A 21301-nucleotide genomic window follows, 5' to 3' on the forward strand; every position below is an offset into this window, starting at 1 on the left:
GGAGTGAAGAGTGGGTTTTGTTTTTTAGGGAGCGAAGTGTGATTTTGTTTTTTAGGGAGTGAAGAGTGATCGCATTGCGGAAGAATGCAGTGTGCGTCATCACCACAGGCCGCAGTGGGGGCGGGGCATTCTACGTCATCACCGTTCGCCGCAGAGGAGTCCTGGTGACGTCAGTGTGGAAGCGGCTGGGCAGTGGGAATGCGGCTGTCATAAAGAGTGTAAGTAACTTTTTAAACATGATTTTAAATGTGTTTATATTTATTCAGTAAATTCGGCACATAAACACGGAAACACACAGAGAGTCAGAGTCCAGAAACATCACACACACCGGAGTAAAAACAGAACGAGGGGCACAGAGTGAGTTTTAGGAGCGAGAGGAGTGTAGAATAGAGGAGAGGAGTGTAGAATAAAGAAGTGTAGAATAGAGGAGAGGAGTGTAGAATAAAGAAGTGTAGAATAGAGGAGAGTAGAGGAGTGTAGAATAGAGTAAAGAAGTGTAGAATAGAGGAGAGGAGTGTAGAATAGAGGAGAGTAGTGTAGAATAGAGGAGAGGAGTGTAGAATAGAGTAAAGAAGTGTAGAATAGAGGAGTGTAGAATAGTGTAGAGGAGTGTAGAATAGAGTAAAGAAGTGTAGAATAGAGGAGAGTAGAGGAGTGTAGAATAGAGTAGAGGAGTGTAGAATAGAGGAGAGGAGTATAGAGGAGAGGAGTGTAGAATAGAGTAGAGGAGTGTAGAATAAAGAAGTGTAGAATAGAGGAGAGGAGTGTAGAATAGAGTAGAGGAGTGTAGAATAAAGAAGTGTAGAATAGAGGAGAGGAGTGTAGAATAGAGTAGAGGAGTGTAGAATAAAGAAGTGTAGAATAGAGGAGAGGAGTGTAGAATAGAGTAGAGGAGTGTAGAATAAAGAAGTGTAGAATAGAGTAGAGGAGTGTAGAATAAAGAAGTGTAGACTAGAGGAGAGTAGAGGAGTGTAGAATAGAGGAGAGTAGTGTAGAATAGAGGAGAGGAGTGTAGAATAGAGTAAAGAAGTGTAGAATAGAGGAGAGTAGAGGAGTGTAGAATAGAGGAGAGGAGTATAGAGGAGAGGAGTGTAGAATAGAGGAGTGTAGAATAGAGGAGAGTAGAGGAGTGTAGAATAGAGGAGAGGAGAGTAGAATAGAGTAGAGGAGTGTAGAATAAAGAAGTGTAGAATAAAGAAGTGTAGAATAGAGGAGAGGAGTGTAGAATAGAGGAGAGGAGTGTAGAATAAAGAAGTGTAGAATAGAGTAGAGGAGTGTAGAATAAAGAAGTGTAGAATAGAGGAGAGTAGAGGAGTGTAGAATAGAGGAGAGGAGTGTAGAATAGAGTAAAGAAGTGTAGAATAGAGGAGAGTAGAGGAGTGTAGAATAGAGGAGAGGAGTATAGAGGAGAGGAGTGTAGAATAGAGGAGAGGAGTGTAGAATAGAGGAGAGTAGAGGAGTGTAGAATAGAGGAGAGTAGAGGAGTGTAGAATAGAGGAGAGGAGAGTAGAATAGAGTAGAGGAGTGTAGAATAGAGGAGAGTAGAGGAGTGTAGAATAGAGGAGAGTAGAATAGAGGAGTGTAGAATAGAGGAGAGGAGTGTAGAATAGAGTAAAGAAGTGTAGAATAGAGGAGAGTAGAGGAGTGTAGAATAGAGTAGAGGAGTGTAGAATAGAGTAGAGGAGTGTAGAATAGAGGAGAGGAGTGTAGAATAGAGTAAAGAAGTGTAGAATAGAGGAGAGTAGAGGAGTGTAGAATAGAGGAGAGTAGAGGAGTGTAGAATAGAGGAGAGGAGAGTAGAATAGAGGAGAGTAGAGGAGAGTAGAATAGAGGAGTGTAGAATAGAGGAGAGGAGTGTAGAATAGAGTAAAGAAGTGTAGAATAGAGGAGAGTAGAGGAGTGTAGAATAGAGGAGAGTAGAGGAGTGTAGAATAGAGTAGAGGAGTGTAGAATAGAGTAGAGGAGTGTAGAATAGAGGAGAGGAGTGTAGAATAGAGGAGAGGAGTGTAGAATAGAGTAAAGAAGTGTAGAATAGAGGAGAGTAGAGGAGTGTAGAATAGAGTAAAGAAGTGTAGAATAGAGGAGTGTAGAGTAGAGGAGTGTAGAATAGAGTAAAGAAGTGTAGAATAGAGGAGAGTAGAGGAGTGTAGAATAGAGTAGAGGAGTGTAGAATAGAGGAGAGTAGAGGAGTGTAGAATAGAGGAGAGGAGTGTAGAATAAAAGAGAGGAGAGGAGTGTAGAGTAAAAGAGAGTAGAGGAGTGTAGAATAGAGTAGAGGAGTGTAGAATAGAGGAGAGTAGAGGAGTGTAGAATAGAGTAGAGGAGTGTAGAATAAAAGAGGAGAGGAGTGTAGAGTAAAAGAGAGTAGAGGAGTGTAGAATAGAGTAGAGGAGTGTAGAATAAAAGAGGAGAGGAGTGTAGAGTAAAAGAGAGTAGAGGAGTGTAGAATAGTGTAGAATAAAAGAGAGTAGAGGAGTGTAGAGTAGAGTAAAAGAGAGTAGAGGAGTGTAGAATAAAAGAGAGTAGAGGAGTGTAGAGTAGAGTAAAAGAGAGTATAGGAGTATAGAATAATGTAGAGTAAAAGAGAGTAGAGGAGTGTAAAGGAGTGTAGAATAGTGTAGAGTAAAAGAGAGTAGAGGAGTGTAGAATAGTGTAGAGTAAAAGAGAGTAGAGGAGTGTAGAGTAAAAGAGAGTAGAGGAGTGTAGAGTAAAAGAGAGTAGAGGAGTATAGAATAGTGTAGAATAAAAGAGTAGAGTAGAGTAGAGGAGTGTAGAGTAAAAAAAGAGTAGAGGAGTGTAGAATAGAATAAAATAGTGTACAGTAAAAGAGAGTAGAGGAGTGTAAAGTAGAGGAGTGTAGAATAGTCTAGAATAAAAGAGAGTAGAGGAGTGTAGAATAGCGTAGAATAGAGTAGAGGAGCATAGAATAGAGTAGAGTAAAAGAGAGTAGAGGAGTGTAGAGTAGAATAGAGTAGAGGAGTGTAGATTAGAATAGAGGAGTGTAGTGTAGAATAGAGTAGTGTAGAATAAAGTGTAGAGGAGTGTAGAGTAGAATGGAGGATTGTAGAATGGAGGATTGTAGAGTAGAATAGAGGAGTGTAGAATAGAGGAGTGTAGTGTAGAATAGAGGAGTGTAGAGTAGAGGAGTATAGAGTAGAATGGAGGATTGTAGAATGGAGGATTGTAGAGTAGAATAGAGGAGTGTAGTGTAGAATAGAGGAGTGTAGAGTAGAGGAGTATAGTGTAGAATAGAGGAGTGTAGAATAGAGGAGTGTAGTGTAGAATAGAGGAGTGTAGAATAGAGGAGTATAGTGTAGAGTAGAGGAGTGTAGAGTAGAGGAGTATAGAGTAGAGTAGAGGAGTGTAGAGTAGAGGAGTATAGAGTAGAATAGGAGTGTAGAATAGAGGAGTGTAGAATAGAGGAGTGTAGAGTAGAGGAGTATAGTGTAGAATAGAGGAGTGTAGAATAGAGGAGTGTAGTGTAGAATAGAGGAGTGTAGAATAGAGGAGTATAGTGTAGAGTAGAGGAGTGTAGAGTAGAGGAGTATAGAGTAGAGTAGAGGAGTGTAGAGTAGAGGAGTATAGAGTAGAATAGGAGTGTAGAATAGAGGAGTGTAAAGTAGAATAGAGTAGTGCAGTGTAAAAGTTTCAGTAAATGTTGTGTTTTTTCTGTGTTTATGAGAAAATCAGTTTCTTTATCTCCACCTTCACCACGAGCTCCTGAGGGAGAGTTACAGAGGAACCCCGAGTCTGAGGAGCACGTTTATAACACCATAAACTATTATAATAATAATAATAATAATGCACTTTAGCCTCAAGGGTTTAACACAGAAATATTCCCATTAAACACTGAGGGGTTTAACGCCACACACCCCACAGTGACCTCATTTCCTGTGAAATATTTTCACTCTGAGGAACATGTTGATTATATTTTCACATTTAATAGATACACTAATGTTGTGGTTATTGTTATAGGCTTAATATAGTCAGCTAAAATGTTTGTCTGTCTGTGTTCGTGTCTGTCTGTGTTCGTATCTGTCTGTGCTTTAGAGCTGATGACTATAATATATTAATATTAACATCACGATAAATTTGCCACGATCCACTGTTCGCAGATGTTCTGGGTGTTGTGATGTCGATCTTATTAACTATTTAAATATATAAATACAACCTGACTGGAATCAGCTGATGTGATGTTGCAGTGTATAAAGATTTATATTTTTTCTTCCTTCTGTAACCAAGAGCCAAGAGAGCAATGCTGTTTATTCTGTCTGAGTGGGAGGGGCATACTCTGTCTCCCTGATGTCACTGCCAGTGATGTTAGCCAATCAGAGTGTCTGTGAGCTCCTGAATGTAGAAGAGGGTTGATGGTGCCTTCCTCTGAGTGGCACACAGCAGCTGGTTTCACGCGTCTCAGAGGAAGCGTGAGTTAGCCTTCACCCTCCGGCTGGCAGCTGTCGTATGATTGATGGAAAGCTGAGTGCTGGGCGGGGACTAGGTGGGAGGGTCAAACAGTTAAAAAAAAAAAAAACTCGACAGTGTTGCTGGAAATTGTTCACAAAAATTGTGATAGTTATTTGGTTGTAGAAATGTCTTTGAGAATTGTAAATTTTTTTGTAATCCCACCCTCCCCTTGACTCCACCCCCCCTCTCTCTCTCTCTCTAAATGTCTGCCAACTTGTCTCTATGCCATTTGTCTTTCCACCTGTCTTGCAGTCTGTCTCAATCTTCCTCTCTATTTTACAGTTGTACACTGTATTTAAGATATTTGTCCTTGCTGTCCTCACTGTCCTTACTATCCTCACTGACTTCACTGTCCTCCCTAACCTAACTGTCCTCCCTAACTTCGCTGCCCTTGCTAACCTCGCTGTCCTCACTGTCCTTTCTGTCCTCACTAACCTCACTGTCCTTGCTAATTGTGTTGTCCTCTCTGTCCTAGCTGTCCTTGTTATCCTCGCTGTCCTTGTTGTCCTCACTGTTCTCCCAAATCCTGTTGTCCTTGCTAACCTCACTGTTCTCGCGAATCTTGTCCTTGCTAACCTTGTTGTCCTCACTAAGCTTGTTGTCCTCGCTGTCTTCACTAACCTCACTGTCCTCACTAATCATGTTGTCCTTGCTGTCCTCACTGTCCAAGCTAACCTCACTGTCCTCGCTAATCCTCTTGTCCTTGCTAACCTCTCAGTCCTCGCTAACCTCGATGTTCTCATAAATCCTGTTGTCCTTGCTGTCCTCGCTAACCTTGCTGTCCTCGCTGTCCTCACCAACCTCACTGTCCTCATTGTTGTTGCGTTATCAGAGAAGGGGAATAAAGTGGAACAGAAGGATTAGGGTTTTAAACCCAAAGTCACAGCGATAAGGATACATTCTTACTTCACTTACTTTTAAATGTAACGCTGTGTGTCTTTAATTTTTCTTTCTTTTTCCCCAAATTTCTCCCAAATTTTTGGAGATTTCCAATTCCCACCCACCACACAGCTCTCCCAACAGCTACCAGCCAGGGAGGGTGAGGGTCATCATGTGCTTCTTCAGAACACCTGACATCAGGAACGTGACCCACTGCATGTTTTCTGCTGATTATGCAACACTGGGGGCGCTGTAGCATGCACCGTGAGCTGTAACACACACACCGTGCGCTGTAACACACACCCACTTCTGTATGCATGAGCTCACAGATGCCCGTGATTGGCTGGCATTGGTGTAATTGATGGGAGAGATCATACGCCACCCCTCCCCCCCGAGCACAGGCCAGGTTTGGTCTCTGAATGTCTTGGCCATGGATGGCTGTGACATCATTGGAATTCGAACTGGCGATCTACACTTATAGAACGTGTGTGTGTGTGTTTCAGTGTGTGAGGATCAGGTGTAAGGTCAGTGAGTCATGGCTGCTTTCAGACAGGAGGATGTGGAGAAGTTCTACGAGATGGGGGAGGAGCTGGGCAGGTAAGATCCAGTCCCCTATTACTCTGCTGTGTTTCAAATGTCCCTGTATTCCCTAAGCCCTACTCTGGAGAATCAAGTGCACCATGAAGTCCACTTCTGCAGATCACAGAGAGTTCTTTATGTCCTACAGGTTCTTTAAGGTTTAGACTCCGCACCGTCACCCCACTGAGAGCGTGTCTCAAACCACATGCCCCATCGACTCGACAGGGCACATACACACCATCGTCAGGACACTATGGGCGTGTCCCAGGCCACACCCAGTATTCACTATATATATTCCATTGAATCACCACAGAAGCGATTAGAAGTGGAGAAAAGGCTGCAGTGTTCCTTTAATCACCGTCACGTGTACAGATGCGTCGCTCTCTGCACTTTCTTTTTGTTTTCATTACTCTGCATAAACACATTCTGGTAATGTTCCATAGACCTCACGGTTGCTGTAGCAACACGCTCATGTATTTGTTCTAATGGGGGCACAGGATAAACACACACACACACACACGGAGCTGAGCGAGTGGTGGTGTGTTCCTAAATAAGGAGGTGGAACTCGTGTGTGATGACATCATCACTTCACAATGCCGCTTTCCTCACAGAGCTCGAGCCCCAGCGAGAACTTTATTACCTTCAGACCCAGAGTGCTGGAGCCGTGTCTCAAACCGCACACTGTACACTACACGCCGGAGCCGTGTCTCAAACCGCACACTGTACACTACACGCCGGAGCCGTGTCTCAAACCGCACACTGTACACTACACGCTGGAGCCGTGTCTCAAACCGCACACTGTACACTACACGCTGGAGCCGTGTCTCAAACCGCACACTGTACACTACACGCTGGAGCCGTGTCTCAAACCGCACACTGTACACTACACGCTGGAGCCGTGTCTCAAACCGCACACTGTACACTACACGCTGGAGCCGTGTCTCAAACCGCACACTGTACACTACACGCTGGAGCCGTGTCTCAAACCGCACGCTGTACACTACACGCCGGAGCCGTGTCTCAAACCGCACACTGTACACTACACGCCGGAGCCGTGTCTCAAACCGCACACTGTACACTACACGCTGGAGCCGTGTCTCAAACCGCACACTGTACACTACACGCTGGAGCCGTGTCTCAAACCGCACACTGTACACTACACGCTGGAGCCGTGTCTCTTGTTACGTGTGTGTGTGTGTGTGTGTGTGTGTGTGTGTGTGTGTGTGTGTGTGTGTGTAAAATCACAACCCCAATTCCAAAAAAGTTGGGATGCTGTGTAAACTGAAAATAAAACAGAATGCATTGATTTTCAAATCATGGAAACTCTGTATTTCATTGAAAATAGTCCAAAGACAACATATCAAATGTTGAAACTGAGAAATTTAATTTCTTTATAAAGAAATTTTATTTATTTATTTATAAAAGACTGAAAAAGTTGTGTAATGCTGAAAAACCTAATTAGGTTAATTAGCAACAGGTCAGTAAGATGATTGGGTATAAAAAGACCATCCCAGAGAGGCGGAGTCTCTCAGAAGTAAAGATGGGGCGGGGTTCACCGCTCTGTGAAAGACTGCGTGGGCAAACAGTGCAACAATTTAAGAATAACATTCCTCAATGTTAAACCACAAAGAATTTGTGGATCACATCATCTATGGTCCATAATATCATTAAAAGATTGAGAGAATCTGGAGAAATCTCTGTATGCGAGAGACAAGGCTGAAAACTGACACTGGATGCCTGTGATCTTCAGGCCCTCAGGAGACACTGCATTAAAAGCAGACACGTGTCTGTAGTGGAAATCACTGTATGGGCTCAGGAACACTTCAGAAAACCATCGTCTGTGAAAACACTTCATTACTGCATCCACAAATGCAAGTTAAAACTAGATATAAACAATATCCAGAAACTCCTCCCCCTTCTCTGGGCCCGAGCTCTTTTATGATTGGCTGAGGCGAAGTGGAAAACTGTCCCGAGGTCTGACGAATCAAAAGTAGAAATTCTCTTTAGAAATCATGGACACCACGTCCTCCAGGCTAAAGAGGAGACGGACCATCCGGCGTGTTATCAGTGCACAGCTCAAAAGCATTCAGCGTCTGTGATGGTATGAGGGGGCGTTAGTGCACATGACATGGGGAGCTTGTACATCTGGGAAGGCCTCATTAATGCTGAATGATATAAACACGTTTCAGAGCAACATGCTGCCATCCAGACTAAATCTTTTTCAGGGAAAACCTTCCTTCTTTCAGCAGACCAACGCCAAACCGCTTTCTGCACATATTACAACTGCATGGCTCCGTCGTAAAAGAGTTGGGGTGCTAAACTGGCCTGCTGCAGTCCAGACCTGTCTCCCATTTAAAACATTTGGCGCATTATGAAGCACAAAATACGACAAAGGAGACCCCGAACTGTTGAGCAACTGAAATTGTATATCAGTAAAGAATGGGACAACATTTCTCTTTCAGATCTACAGCAGTTGGTCTCTTCAGTTCCCAAACGTTTACAGAGTGTTGTTAAAAGGAGAGGTGATGCAACACAGTGGTAAACACGCCCCTGTCCCAACTTTTCTGAAACGTGTTGCTGACATCAAATTCAAAATAAGCTTATATTTAAAAAAAAAAAATAAAATCTTTCAGTTTCAACATTTGATATGTTGTCTTTGTACTTTTCAAGTTATCGCATTCTGTTTTAATTTACAGCTTACACAGTGTCCCAACTTTATGGAATTGGGGTTGTAGGGGCGCTGTAACACACTCTGCGCTGTAACACACTCTGCACTGTAACACACTCTGAAGTGTATATTACAATTGTTGTTGTTGCTTATATAAATACATAGTGTGGGACGTAGCCACTGAAAGTTCCCAGTTATGGTAAACATGAAGCTTTATTTCACTGAACTGGTTTAGGTTTGATAGACTTGTAGATGAGTTTACGTCTCTGAGTTTCAGCGTTATGAGATTTAGAACATTTTAATGAGGTAAACGTCAGTTAAGGTGTTATAACTTTATTTATACACACTGTGTGTGTGTGTGTGTGTGTGTGTTAGCGGGCAGTTTGCTATCGTGCGTAAGTGCCGTGAGAAGAGTACGGGCGTGGAGTACGCCGCCAAGTTCATCAAGAAGCGGCGTTTATCATCGAGCAGACGTGGAGTGAGCCGTGAGGAGATTGAGCGCGAGGTGAACATCCTGCGGGGGATCCAGCACAGCAACATCATCACACTGCACGACATCTTCGAGAACAAAACAGACGTCATCCTCATCCTCGAGCTGGTGTCCGGCGGAGAGCTCTTCGACTTCCTGGCTGAGAAAGAGTCTCTGAGCGAGGAGGAGGCCACGCAGTTCCTCAAGCAGATCCTGGATGGGGTGCACTACCTGCACTCCAAACACATCGCCCACTTCGACCTCAAGGTCCACACACAACTCCAGCTACATATCAAAATAAAACATGCTTCCATTTAAAAAGGCAATAATAATAATAATAATAAGTCCAGCATCGTAGGAGAAAAATGCCAAAAAAAAGGTTTGTATTTTCAGAACGTCCAGTAGGTTTCTCAGTGCACAGGTTCCTGAGAGTGGAGATATTTGGAGTTGTTGTTCTTGACTCGCGCACATCACGGTCCACAGAAAATAGAAACGATACGTTAACCCCATGATGAAAATAAAAACCCCAAATTCCCAGACCCTGCTCGTTAGTGAGTTCGCAAAATGATGTGGCTGAGAGTTTGAGCTCATTAAACATCTTCCTGTCTCTCGAGCCCTGAGCCTCCTCAGAGTCCTCCAGCCATCCTCAGGTGACCTTCATTAGGATCGTGATCATTCTTTTAGGAGATCTGAAAGTCTTTCCTTTAAAGCGCATATCACGGGTAAATTCAGGAGCAAGATCAATGTAATTCTCCTATTTTATATTAAACTTTGGTCAAATATCTTTCACATTTTGCGCAACACCAGAAAAATTCAGTTGAAATCAAGCCATTTGAGGCGAATTGGTCCGCCTCTGAAAAAACTTGGCGTTTGGATTTCCCAGCAAACATTGATTTTCGTGACGTCGCGTGCGGGACGCCTCCCTCCGAATCCTACGTCAGCGCTGGTTTGTTTATGAGAAAACGACCTGGTGGTTTTCTGCAAATTTCTTCAACGTTATCGCGTAATTATTAAAATGGTTAACAGATGTATCGTAGGAGGGTGTAGCAACACCAGTCTTGGTGGGATTAGTACTCATCGTTTCCCAAAAGAACGGACAACGAGAGAGAAATGGGAGCGCTTGGTGTACACAGGCTGTGCACTGAAACCTGCTGACGCTTCCGCAGGTGACGTCACGAATCTGGCTCCAGACTCGCTTGGGATTTTTCCAAGATGCATTTTATTTATTTATTTATTTATTCTGCTGTAGACAGATGGCCTTGTGCAAAATTACCCTTCTGGACGAGTGTGTAAAGGGACAGACTTTCATATTTTAAAAAAATGAAATTGGTCCAGGATATGCACTTTAAAGCCTGAAACAGACTCCTGGTTCCAGTCGTCATCTGGAGCTCAGTGTTGTGTTTGTGAGACTGGTGTGTGTCGTGTAAAATGATGGAACTTTGTGTTTTATAGCCGGAGAACATCATGCTGCTGGATAAAAACGTTCCCAATCCCAGGATCAAGCTGATCGACTTCGGCATTGCGCATCAGATCAAAGAAGGGAATGAGTTTAAAAACATCTTTGGAACCCCAGAGTTTGTTGGTAGGACTTCTGGGTTTTTTTGTTTGTTTTTTAAAAAATATATTTTACTGTTGTTGTTTATTAAATAGTGATGTTTTCTTCATTCTTGTTCTGAACAGCTCCAGAGATCGTGAATTATGAACCTCTCGGCCTGGAGGCAGACATGTGGTCAGTGGAGTCTCTCTGTGATAAAACGCTGTGATTTTGGAGTTCAGTAATAACCGTTTGTTTGTTTGTTTGTTTGTTTGTTTGTTTGTTTGTTTGTTTGTTTGTTTGTGTTTCCCTGCAGGAGCATCGGCGTGATCACGTACATCCTGTAAGTGTCATTCCTGTTTATTTTCCTGCACTCCTCTGTGTGATGGCGTGCCGTGAGGGTGGAACACGGTTCTGTTGTTTAAAGAGGAGGCGTGGGACAGCGAGTCATTAGATCGATGATTTACACTATTGTTAACATCACGCTACACACACAGCAGGTCCAGCACGTCAGTATTCAGTACAGAAATACAGAAGCAGTACCGTGGTTTATCGGGATAATTAAAATCTTATGACGTGTTGATTAACGTCTCCTTGAGAGACGATCAGAAACCGGGATCCAGTGGGAATGGGTTCTGTCTCACTCCACCACCAGCTGGGCGGCGTTCAGTCATGAGGTGTGTGTGTGTGTGTGTAGGCTGAGTGGAGCTTCTCCTTTCCTTGGCGAGACCAAACAGGAAACGCTGACCAACATCTCGGCTGTGAATTATGACTTTGATGAAGAATATTTCAGTAACACCAGTGAACTCGCTAAAGACTTCATACGCAGACTGCTGGTTAAAGATCCAAAGTGAGTCTCTCTCTCTCTCTCACACACACACACACACACACACACACATTGCACACACACACACTGCACACACACACACACACACACTGCACACACACACTACACACACACACACACACACACTGCACACACACACTACACACACACACACTACACACACACACTGCACACACACACTGCACGCACACACACACACACACACTGCACACACACACTGCACACACACTGCACACACACACTGCACACACACACACACACACACACACACACTGCACACACACACTACACACACACTGCACACACACACACACACACACTGCACACACACACTGCGCACACACACTGCACACACACTGCACACACACTGCGCACACACACACTGCACACACACACACACACACACACACACTGCACACACACACTGCACGCACACACACACACACACACTGCACACACACACTGCACACACACTGCACACACACACTGCACACACACACACACACACACACACACACACTGCACACACACACTACACACACACTGCACACACACACACACTGCGCACACACACACTGCGCACACACACACTGCGCACACACTGCACACACACACACTGCACACACACACACTACACACACACTGCGCACACACACACTGCACACACACTGCGCACACACACACTGCGCACACACACTGCACACACACACACTGCACACACACACTGCACACACTGCACACACACACTACACACACACACACACACACACACTGCACATACACACTACACACTGCACACACACACACACACTGCACACACACACTGCACACACACTACACACACACACACACACACACTACACAAACACATGCACACACACACTGCACACACACACACACTGCACACACACTACACACACACACACACACACACACACACTGCACACACACACACTGCACACGGTTGTAGACTAATGTAACTCACAAGTATTAGAAATTTGTAGCCTCCAGTTTAGGATGATGATGATGATGATGATGATGATGATGATCTCTGTTTCAGGAAAAGGATGACGATTCAGGACAGTCTGGAACACCCATGGATCAAGGTGTGTACACACACACACACACACACACACACACACACACACACACACCGTCTCTCTCTCTCTCTCTCCCCTCTTTCTGTCTTTGTCTGTCTCTCTCCCTCTCCCCGCTCTGTCTCTCTTTCTTTCTCTGTCTGTCTGTCTCTCCCCCTCTCTCTGTCTCTCTCTCTCTCCCCCTCTGTCTCTCTTTCTCTCTCTCTGTCTGTCTCTCCCCTCTCTCTCTCTGTCTCTCCCCTCTCTCTCTCTGTCTCTCCCCTCTCTCTCTTTCTCTCTCTCTCTGTCTGTCTCTCCCCTCTCTGTCTCCTTCTCTCTCTCTGTCTGTCTGTCTCTCCCCCTCTCTTTCTCTCTCTGTTTGTCTGTCTGTCTCTCCCCCTCTGTCTGTCTGTCTCTCCCCCCCCGTGTTATTGGATATGTACAGTGTGATGTAGTAAACACACGTTGCTGCTCCGCCCCCTGCAGGTGATAAAGCGGCGTAATGTGCGTCAGGAGGATAACGGTGGACGTCGTGGTGAACGGCGGCGTCTGAAAACGACTCGTCTGAAAGAGTACACCATCAAGTCCCACTCCAGCATGCCCCCCAACAACACCTACGTCAACTTCGAGCGTTTCTCCCGCGTGCTGGAGGAGATCGCCACTGCCGAGGACGCGCTTCACCAGCTCGAGCACAACCGCCGCGCCTGCCGCGATGATGTCACGGCCCTGACGTCCATCTTCGAGGAGAAGGAGAGCTGGTACAAGGAGGAGAACGAGAGCATCGGCGCCGAGCTGACCCGCATCCGATCCGAGCTGCAGCGCACCCAGAGTCAGCGCCGCCACAACCAGGAAGAGACGCGCAACACCACGCTCACCGCTAACGCACTCAAACGCAAGCTCACACGCCTCCAGGGGAAGTATGATGCGCTGGCTGAGCAAATGGCCTCCGAAGTGCGTTGGGTTGAAGAGTTGGTGCGCTCCATCGCCATCGACAACGGTGAAGAGCACAGCACCGGCCTGGCGTGAACCGGATCAAAAGTCCGAGAGCACTAGATGCGCTGACTGCTTGAGTTTGATCTCACCGTACGTTTTACATCATTTATCACAATTTACCATGTTGTAACATCTCGAGGGGGAAGAACATTCTGTCCGCCATCTTCAGGGCTCATCGGCTCCGGTCCGGTGAACAGAACGGTGTGAGGGTCGGGGAAATCTGGTGCGAGATGTTTACGGTGTGTTTAGTGTTCCGTTCTAGCTGCATGTTCTATCCTGTTACTGTCACTAACATTGAACCCGTCCTCCGCACACGGCTCTTCAGGGCAGGCTCGCTCGCTCGCTCGCTCACTCATGTCTTCCTCTTTTCTGTTTGCTGAATCGAAAGTGCCGAGTGCTCAGGGTGTTATGAGGTGTCGTAAGGATGTCTTAGTGCTGTGTAATGTTCATCAGCTCGGTGAGATTTTCACTCTGCGTTCAGCAGCAGGCTGAAAATCTCATCCGGAGAGGAGGTGAGATAAATCCCCTGGACACTACTACACATGTGCCTTGACTGCGGGTTGGATCGTGGGTGTGCGCGGAGTGTGTGTGTGTGTGCGATGTGAGCACGATCCCAGACTGCGAGTGTGAAACTGTGTGTTCTGCGCCGTTGGTTTAGTCAGCGGTGCTAAAGTGGTGCTAGTCATCTAGTTACTCTGATGAAAATGGGCTCAGATGTTTGGTGTGTGTGTGTGTGTGTGTGTGCGTGTGCTTTAAAACACACCAGCTATAACCTCATAAACACAGATGAATTATTATTATTATTCTCTTTACATCTCAGTGGATTCAGACTTTTACACTTTGCTTCGAAATGAAGCACCATGTTGCTATGCAATGCTGAATTTCCTTACAGCGCCAGTCAAAAGTTTGTGCACCCCTACTCTACTAATTGACAGGTGTTTCTGTATCATGACGATTCTCTACACTGTAGAACAAAACTGAAGACGTCAAACACTATGAAATAACATCTGGAATTATGGGGTAAAAAAAATTAAGTTTGATATTTTAGATTCTTCAGCGTATCCAGCGTTCCCCTTGATGACGCTTTCCACTCTATTGTCATTCTCTTAACCAGCTTCATGACGGAGTCACCTGGAACGCGTTTCAGTTAACAGCTGTGCCTCGTCAAAAGGTCATTAGTGGACGAGTTTCTTACCTTCTTAATGAGTTTGAGATCAAACCGTGAATAATAAAAATACTCTCTAAAAAATAGCCCTGTTCCATCCACAACTGTAATCCATATTACACCAAGAACCGAACAACTGAGGAAAGAGAAACGACATCCATCATTACTTTAAGACAGGAAGTGACTTTTAGTTCATAAAAATAAAGAATAAACGCTGAATTAGAGGTTTTGACTGATGCTGTATTTTAACCTTAATGTTTTCAGCAGTGTGTTTTTTGGTGCTTTGCTGTCTGTCACTGTCTCTTTCATTTTGTAAAACAGGGTAAATGTAAGTGTGATGAATCTGTAGTGTAAGAATGTGTTCCTGTTCATAGCGTTGACTTGCGTCATTCCGGTTTTGCATGACATTCCATACAGCAGCTGATCGCATCCATTAACCTGCTGTTTACACGACGTTCTGTTCTGTTCTGTTCTGTTCTGTCAACATTAAAGATAAATTCAGTAAAAATGTTTCTTTCTTGGTGTCATTTCTGTAATCAAGAACATGCTTTAATTTCACGAGATGGAGACCAGCATCCTGATTCGAACTGGTCCCCCGTTACACCCTTCCACAGTGTTTATGTTATAAACACTTGTCTGCGGATGGTGCTGAGCTCCGTTTCCAGCAGCGTTCCCAGTGTGGAGGTCGGAGTGGAGCAGAATAAACAGCCGCCTGCTCGGTTTACCTCACCGGCATATAAACATTTAGTTCGTGGCACCACTTTTGGTGTTATTGTTGACTCTAAAAGTGCAACCTCTAGGGGTGTGTGTGTGTGTGTGTGTGTGTGTGCACGCGCGTGCAAGTGAATTTCTTTACAATGTGTTTGTATTCATGTCTTTATAGGGACCCCATCCTTTTCACACATTGAGACAAAAGAGACGCCATGGCGACGGAAGCGTCCTGTAACACGGCACCCAAGTTGATTAGAAGTCTGTTTGTAGTGAACACGCTCCATCACTGCCCCATCACACCTCCATCACTGCCCCTTCACACATCCATCACTGCTCCATCACTGCCCCATCACACCTCCATCACTGCCCCATCAGTCCTCCATCACTGCCCCATCACACCTCCATCAGTCCTCCATCACTGCTCCATCACACCTCCATCAGTCCTCCATCACTGCCCCATCACACCTCCATCACACCTCCATCAGTCCTCCATCACTGCCCCATCACACCTCCATCACTGCCCTATCACTCCTCCATCAGTCCTCCATCACTGCCCCATCACACCTCCATCAGTCCTCCATCACTGCCCCATCACACCTCCATCACTGCCCCATCAGTCCTCCATCACTGCTCCATCACTCCTCCATCACTGCCCCATCACACCTCCATCACTGCCCCATCACACCTCCATCAGTCCTCCATCACTGCCCCATCACTCGTCCATCAGTCCTCCATCACTGCCCCATCACACCTCCATCACTGCCCCATCACACCTCCATCAGTCCTCCATCACTGCCCCATCACTCCTCCATCAGTCCTCCATCACTGCCCCATCACTCCTCCATCAGTCCTCCATCACTGCCCCATCACTCCTCCATCAGTCCTCCATCACTGCCCCATCACACCTCCATCAGTCCTCCATCACTGCCCCATCACTCCTCCATCAGTCCTCCATCACTGCCCCATCACACCTCCATCAGTCCTCCATCACTGCCCCATCACTCCTCCATCAGTCCTCTATCACTGCCCCATCACTCCTCCATCAGTCCTCCATCACTGCCCCATCACTCCTCCATCAGTCCTCCATCACTGCCCCATCACTCCTCCATCAGTCCTCTATCACTGCCCCATCTGAACTGCAGAGAATGTTGAAATGTGCAGTGATTTGCTTCTGTAATCATGTCTGCAGTCTTTCGATCAGCTTGCTCGTGTTGATTTATACACACCGTTTTGTTTTTGTTGATGCCGAGCCTCAATCTGCTGTAGTGTTTCACTTTCACATCCTGTTACTGATTGACTGTTACAGTGCTTTGATCTTTTCACAGCTCATGCAGGGACGATATCTACGGTGTAAATGAAACTACAGAGCACTCGTGGGTAACGAGACTCACTGGAATGTTTCGGCCGGGCCGTCCACCATGATCCAGGAACACAGCAAGGACGCAATTCCTGGTCCCCACAAATTAGAAGCCATCATTCTCATTTTGGTTTTGTGTGTGAGTGAGTGAGAGAGGGAGATGTTTTCCTCCAACCACAGTAAAATGTGAGGACTAACAGAAAGTCCTTGTATTTAACACAGTGTTTCTGAGGACATTTTAGTCCCTACGTGAACATCACTATAACTGGTGTATGACAGGTTTGTATTTGTAATATACCTGGGAAACATATTTTAGGTACAGTGGGGACAAAAACAGTCCTGGTCCCCATTAATCAGCTGCATGCCTAATTTACTGAACAATAATTAGGACCAGCTTGGGGTTTTCTTTTGTTGTTTTTTTCCTACAGTGAGAAACTGTGGAGTGAGTTTGAAAATGCAAAATAAACCAGCAAAACATCCTAAATGTTCAAATAAATGGATGAGTATTCAAGGACACACAAGCACTGTGTGTGTGTGTGAGAGAGAGAGAGAATCAGAGAAAATGTATAAAAAGTGCATATAAAGTAGAGAAGCAGAAAAGGTCCTCAATCTGTTAGTGTGCTGCTGGTCCCCATAACGACAGTACCACGTGTGTGTGTGTGTGTGTTTAAAGAGCAGTGGAGAAAGTTTCTGGCTTGTGCTTGATGACATCACCACTGGGCCCTGCCCCTACTCTGTTTCTTTACTAAAAGCCCCATCTCTCTCACACACGCGTGCGGTGGTGGTGATGGCGCACTCGCGGTCCTCAGGGAGAGGTGGTGGTGGTGTGTGTAGCTGGTTGGCAGCGGTGCTGGCGCTCTGGTCCATGGTGTCGGTGGTGGTGATTGTGGCGTGGGCCACATGGACCCCCCGGGCGGGGACAGGGCAGTGTGAGACTCAGCAGCACGCCCTGCTGGAGAACACAGAGGGGGCGAGAGTGATGAGGGAGAGAGAGACAGAGACGGCTGAGAGAGAGAGACAGATAAACACCGACACACAGACACGACTGCAGCAAGAGATACACAACATCACACACACCATCACACACACCAACCAACTGCTCACACACCACTTGCACACACAGGTCAGTGTGTGTTGTGGACTAGTGTTTGTAGTGTGTCAGTGTATGTAGCTGTGCGTATAGTTGTGTGTATATAGTGTAACTGTGTGTGTGTAGTTGTGTGTATAGTGTATCTGTGTGCATAGTGTAATTGTGTGTACATAGTGTATGGGTGTATAGTGTAACTGTGTGTGTAGTTGTGTGTGTGTGTGTGTGTGTGTGTGTAGATGTGTGTGTATAGTGTAACTGTGTGTAGTTGTATGTGTGTGTGTATAGTGTAACTGTGTGTGTGTGTAGTTGTGTGTGTAGTGTATCTGTGTATGTATAGTGTAACTGTGTGTATAGTGTATCTGTGTGTATAGTGTAACTGTGTATAGTGTATCTGTGTGTATAGTGTAACTGTGTATAGTGTATCTGTGTGTATAGTGTAACTGTGTATAGTGTATCTGTGTGTATAGTGTAACTGTGTGTGTAGTTGTGTGTGTAGTGTATCTGTATGTATAGTGTATCTGTGTGTATAGTGTATCTGTGTGTATAGTGTAACTGTGTGTATAATGTATCTGTGTGTAGTGTAACTGTGTGTATAATGTATCTGTGTGTATAGTGTAACTGTGTGTATAATGTATGTGTGTATAGTGTAACTGTGTGTGTAGTTGTGTATATAATGTATGTGTGTATAGTGTATCTGTATGTATAGTGTAACTGTGTGTGTAGTTGTGTGTGTAGTGTTTCTGTGTATGTATAGTGTAACTGTGTGTGTGTAGTTGTGTATATAATGTGTGTGTGTAGTTGTGTATATTGTGTGTATAGTGTAACTGTGTGTGTGTAGTTGTGTATATAATGTATGTGTGTATAGTGTAACTGTGTGTGTATATAGTGTGTGTATTTGTGTATATAATGTGTGTATAGTGTAACTGTGTGTAGGTGTGTATATAGTGTGTGTGTGTGTGTGTGTGTGTGTGTGTGTGGTTGTGTATATTGTGTGTGTGTAATTGTGTGTAATTGTGTATATTGTGTGCATGTAGTTGTGTATATAGTGTGTGTGTAGTTGTGTATATAATGTGTGTGTGTAGTTGTGTATATAATGTGTGTAGTTGTGTATATAATGTGTAGTGTAACTGTGTGTAGTTGTGTATATAATGTATGTGTGTGTATAGTGTAACTGTGTGTGTAGTGGTGTATATAATGTGTGTGTGTGTGTGTAGTTGTGTGTATAGTGTAACTGTGTGTGTATCTGTGTATATATAGTGTATCTGTGTGTATAGTGTATCTGTGTGTATGTGTGTGTAGTTGTGTGTGTAGTGTAACTGTGTATAGTGTAACTGTGTGTATGTGTAGTTGTGTATATAATGTGTGTGTAGTTGTGTGTATAGTGTAACTGTGTGTGTATCTGTGTATGTATAGTGTATCTGTGTGTGTGTGTGTAACTGTGTGTGTAGTTGTGTGTATAATGTGTGTGTAGTTGTGTGTATAGTGTAACTGTGTGTGTGTAGTTGTGTATATAATGTATGTGTGTATAGTGTAACTGTGTGTGTGTGTGTAGTTGTGTGTATAATGTGTGTGTGTAGTTGTGTGTATAGTGTAACTGTGTGTGTATCTGTGTGTAACTGTGTGTATAGTGTAACTGTGTGTGTAGTTGTGTATATAGTGTAACTGTGTGTGTGTATCTGTGTGTATAGTGTAACTGTGTGTATGTGTGTGTAGTTGTGTGTATAGTGTAACTGTGTGTGTGTGTGTGTAGTTGTGTGTATATGGTGTATCTGTGTGTAGTTGTGTATATAATGTATCTGTGTGTATAGTGTAACTGTGTGTGTGTGTGTAGTTGTGTGTGTATATAGTGTATCTGTGTGTATAGTGTAACTGTGTGTATAGTGTAACTGTGTGTAGTTGTGTATATAATGTATGTGTGTATAGTGTAACTGTGTGTGTGTGTAGTTGTGTATATAATGTATGTGTGTGCATAGTGTAACTGTGTGTGTGTAGTTGTGTATATAATGTGTGTATAGTGTAACTCTGTGTGTGTGTGTGTGTGTGTGTGTAGTTGTGTATATAATGTATGTGTGTGTATAGTGTAACTGTGTGTGTGTAGTTGTGTATATAATGTATGTGTGTATAGTGTAACTCTGTGTGTGTGTGTAGTTGTGTATATAATGTATGTGTGTATATAGTGTAACTGTGTGTGTGTGTGTGTGTGTAGTTGTGTATATAATGTGTGTGTATAGTGTAACTGTGTGTATGTAGTTGTGTAAATATAATGTATGTGTGTGTATAGTGTAACTGTGTGTGTGTGTAGTTGTGTATATAATGTATGTGTGTATATAGTGTAACTGTGTGTGTGTATAGTGTAACTGTGTGTGTGTGTGTGTGTAGTTGTGTATATAATGTGTGTGTGTATAGTGTAACTCTGTGTGTGTATGTAGTTGTGTATATAATGTATGTGTGTATAGTGTAACTCTGTGTGTGTGTGTAGTTGTGTATATAATGTATGTGTGTATAGTGTAACTGTGTGTGTTTGTAGTTGTGTATATAATGTGTGTGTATAGTGTAACTGTGTGTGTGTAGTTGTGTGTGTGTGTGTGTGTGTAGTTGTGTATATAATGTATGTGTGTGTATAGTGTAACTCTGTGTGTGTAGTTGTGTGTGTGTGTGTGTGTGTAGTTGTGTTTATAATGTGTGTATAGTGTAACTCTGTGTGTGTGTGTGTAGTTGTGTATATAATGTATGTGTGTATAGTGTAACTCTGTGTGTGTAGTTGTGTATATAATGTATGTGTGTATAGTGTAACTCTGTGTGTGTGTGTGTAGTTGTGTATATAATGTATGTGTGTGCATAGTGTAACTGTGTGTGTGTAGTTGTGTATATAATGTATGTGTGTATAGTGTAACTCTGTGTGTGTGTATAGTGTAACTGTGTGTGTGTGTAGTGTAACTCTGTGTGTGTGTGTGTAGTTGTGTATATAATGTATGTGTGTGTATAGTGTAACTGTGTGTGTGTAGTTGTGTATATAATGTATGTGTGTGTATAGTGTAACTGTGTGTGTGTGTGTGTGTGTGTGTGTGTGTAGTTGTGTATATAATGTATGTGTGTATAGTGTAACTCTGTGTGTGTAGTTGTGTATATAATGTATGTGTGTATATAGTGTAACTGTGTGTGTGTGTGTAGTTGTGTATATAATGTGTGTGTGTATAGTGTAACTCTGTGTATGTAGTTGTGTATATAATGTGTGTGTGTATAGTGTAACTCTGTGTGTATGTAGTTGTGTATATAATGTATGTGTGTGTATAGTGTAACTCTGTGTGTAGTTGTGTATATAATGTATGTGTGTATAGTGTAACTCTGTGTGTGTGTAGTTGTGTATATAATGTATGTGTGTGTATAGTGTAACTGTGTGTGTGTGTAGTTGTGTATATAATGTATGTGTGTGTATAGTGTAACTCTGTGTGTGTAGTTGTGTATATAA

General features: G+C 43.9%; 2 protein-coding genes across 2 annotated transcripts in view; both read left to right on the plus strand.

Moving 5' to 3' along the window:
• The first annotated feature begins 133 nt into the window (after window positions 1–133).
• Window positions 134–15182, plus strand: dapk3 (death-associated protein kinase 3). Its single transcript, XM_060927176.1, has 9 exons — window positions 134–218; window positions 5847–5940; window positions 8966–9326; window positions 10512–10641; window positions 10740–10788; window positions 10910–10936; window positions 11291–11443; window positions 12501–12546; window positions 13003–15182. The coding sequence occupies exons 2-9, from the start codon at window positions 5879–5881 to the stop codon at window positions 13540–13542; spliced, it is 1368 nt and encodes a 455-aa protein (XP_060783159.1). The 5' UTR covers window positions 134–218; window positions 5847–5878; the 3' UTR covers window positions 13543–15182.
• Window positions 15183–17529: 2347 nt separating this feature from the next.
• The window catches only part of LOC132890102 (uncharacterized), an 8295-nt gene continuing 4523 nt past the window's right edge, over window positions 17530–21301 (plus strand). Inside the window, exon 1 of the mRNA XM_060926896.1 lies at window positions 17530–17865. Coding sequence (XP_060782879.1) covers window positions 17530–17865 — 336 coding nt within the window. The remainder of the gene's footprint in view (window positions 17866–21301) is intronic.

Source organism: Neoarius graeffei, chromosome 1 (assembly GCF_027579695.1).
Source record: "Neoarius graeffei isolate fNeoGra1 chromosome 1, fNeoGra1.pri, whole genome shotgun sequence".
Classification (NCBI taxonomy): Eukaryota; Metazoa; Chordata; class Actinopteri; order Siluriformes; family Ariidae; genus Neoarius; species Neoarius graeffei.

What these genes read in the sequence shown, in the direction of transcription:
- dapk3 (XM_060927176.1), top strand. Translation starts at nt 5,879, where the DNA reads ATGGCTGCTTTCAGACAGGAGGATGTGGAGAAGTTCTACGAGATGGGG. An exon ending in TCGCCCACTTCGACCTCAAG is followed by an intron (nt 9,327 to 10,511) that starts GTCCACACACAA and finishes TGTGTTTTATAG; the next exon opens with CCGGAGAACATCATGCTGCT. An exon ending in TGGAACACCCATGGATCAAG is followed by an intron (nt 12,547 to 13,002) that starts GTGTGTACACAC and finishes CGCCCCCTGCAG; the next exon opens with GTGATAAAGCGGCGTAATGT.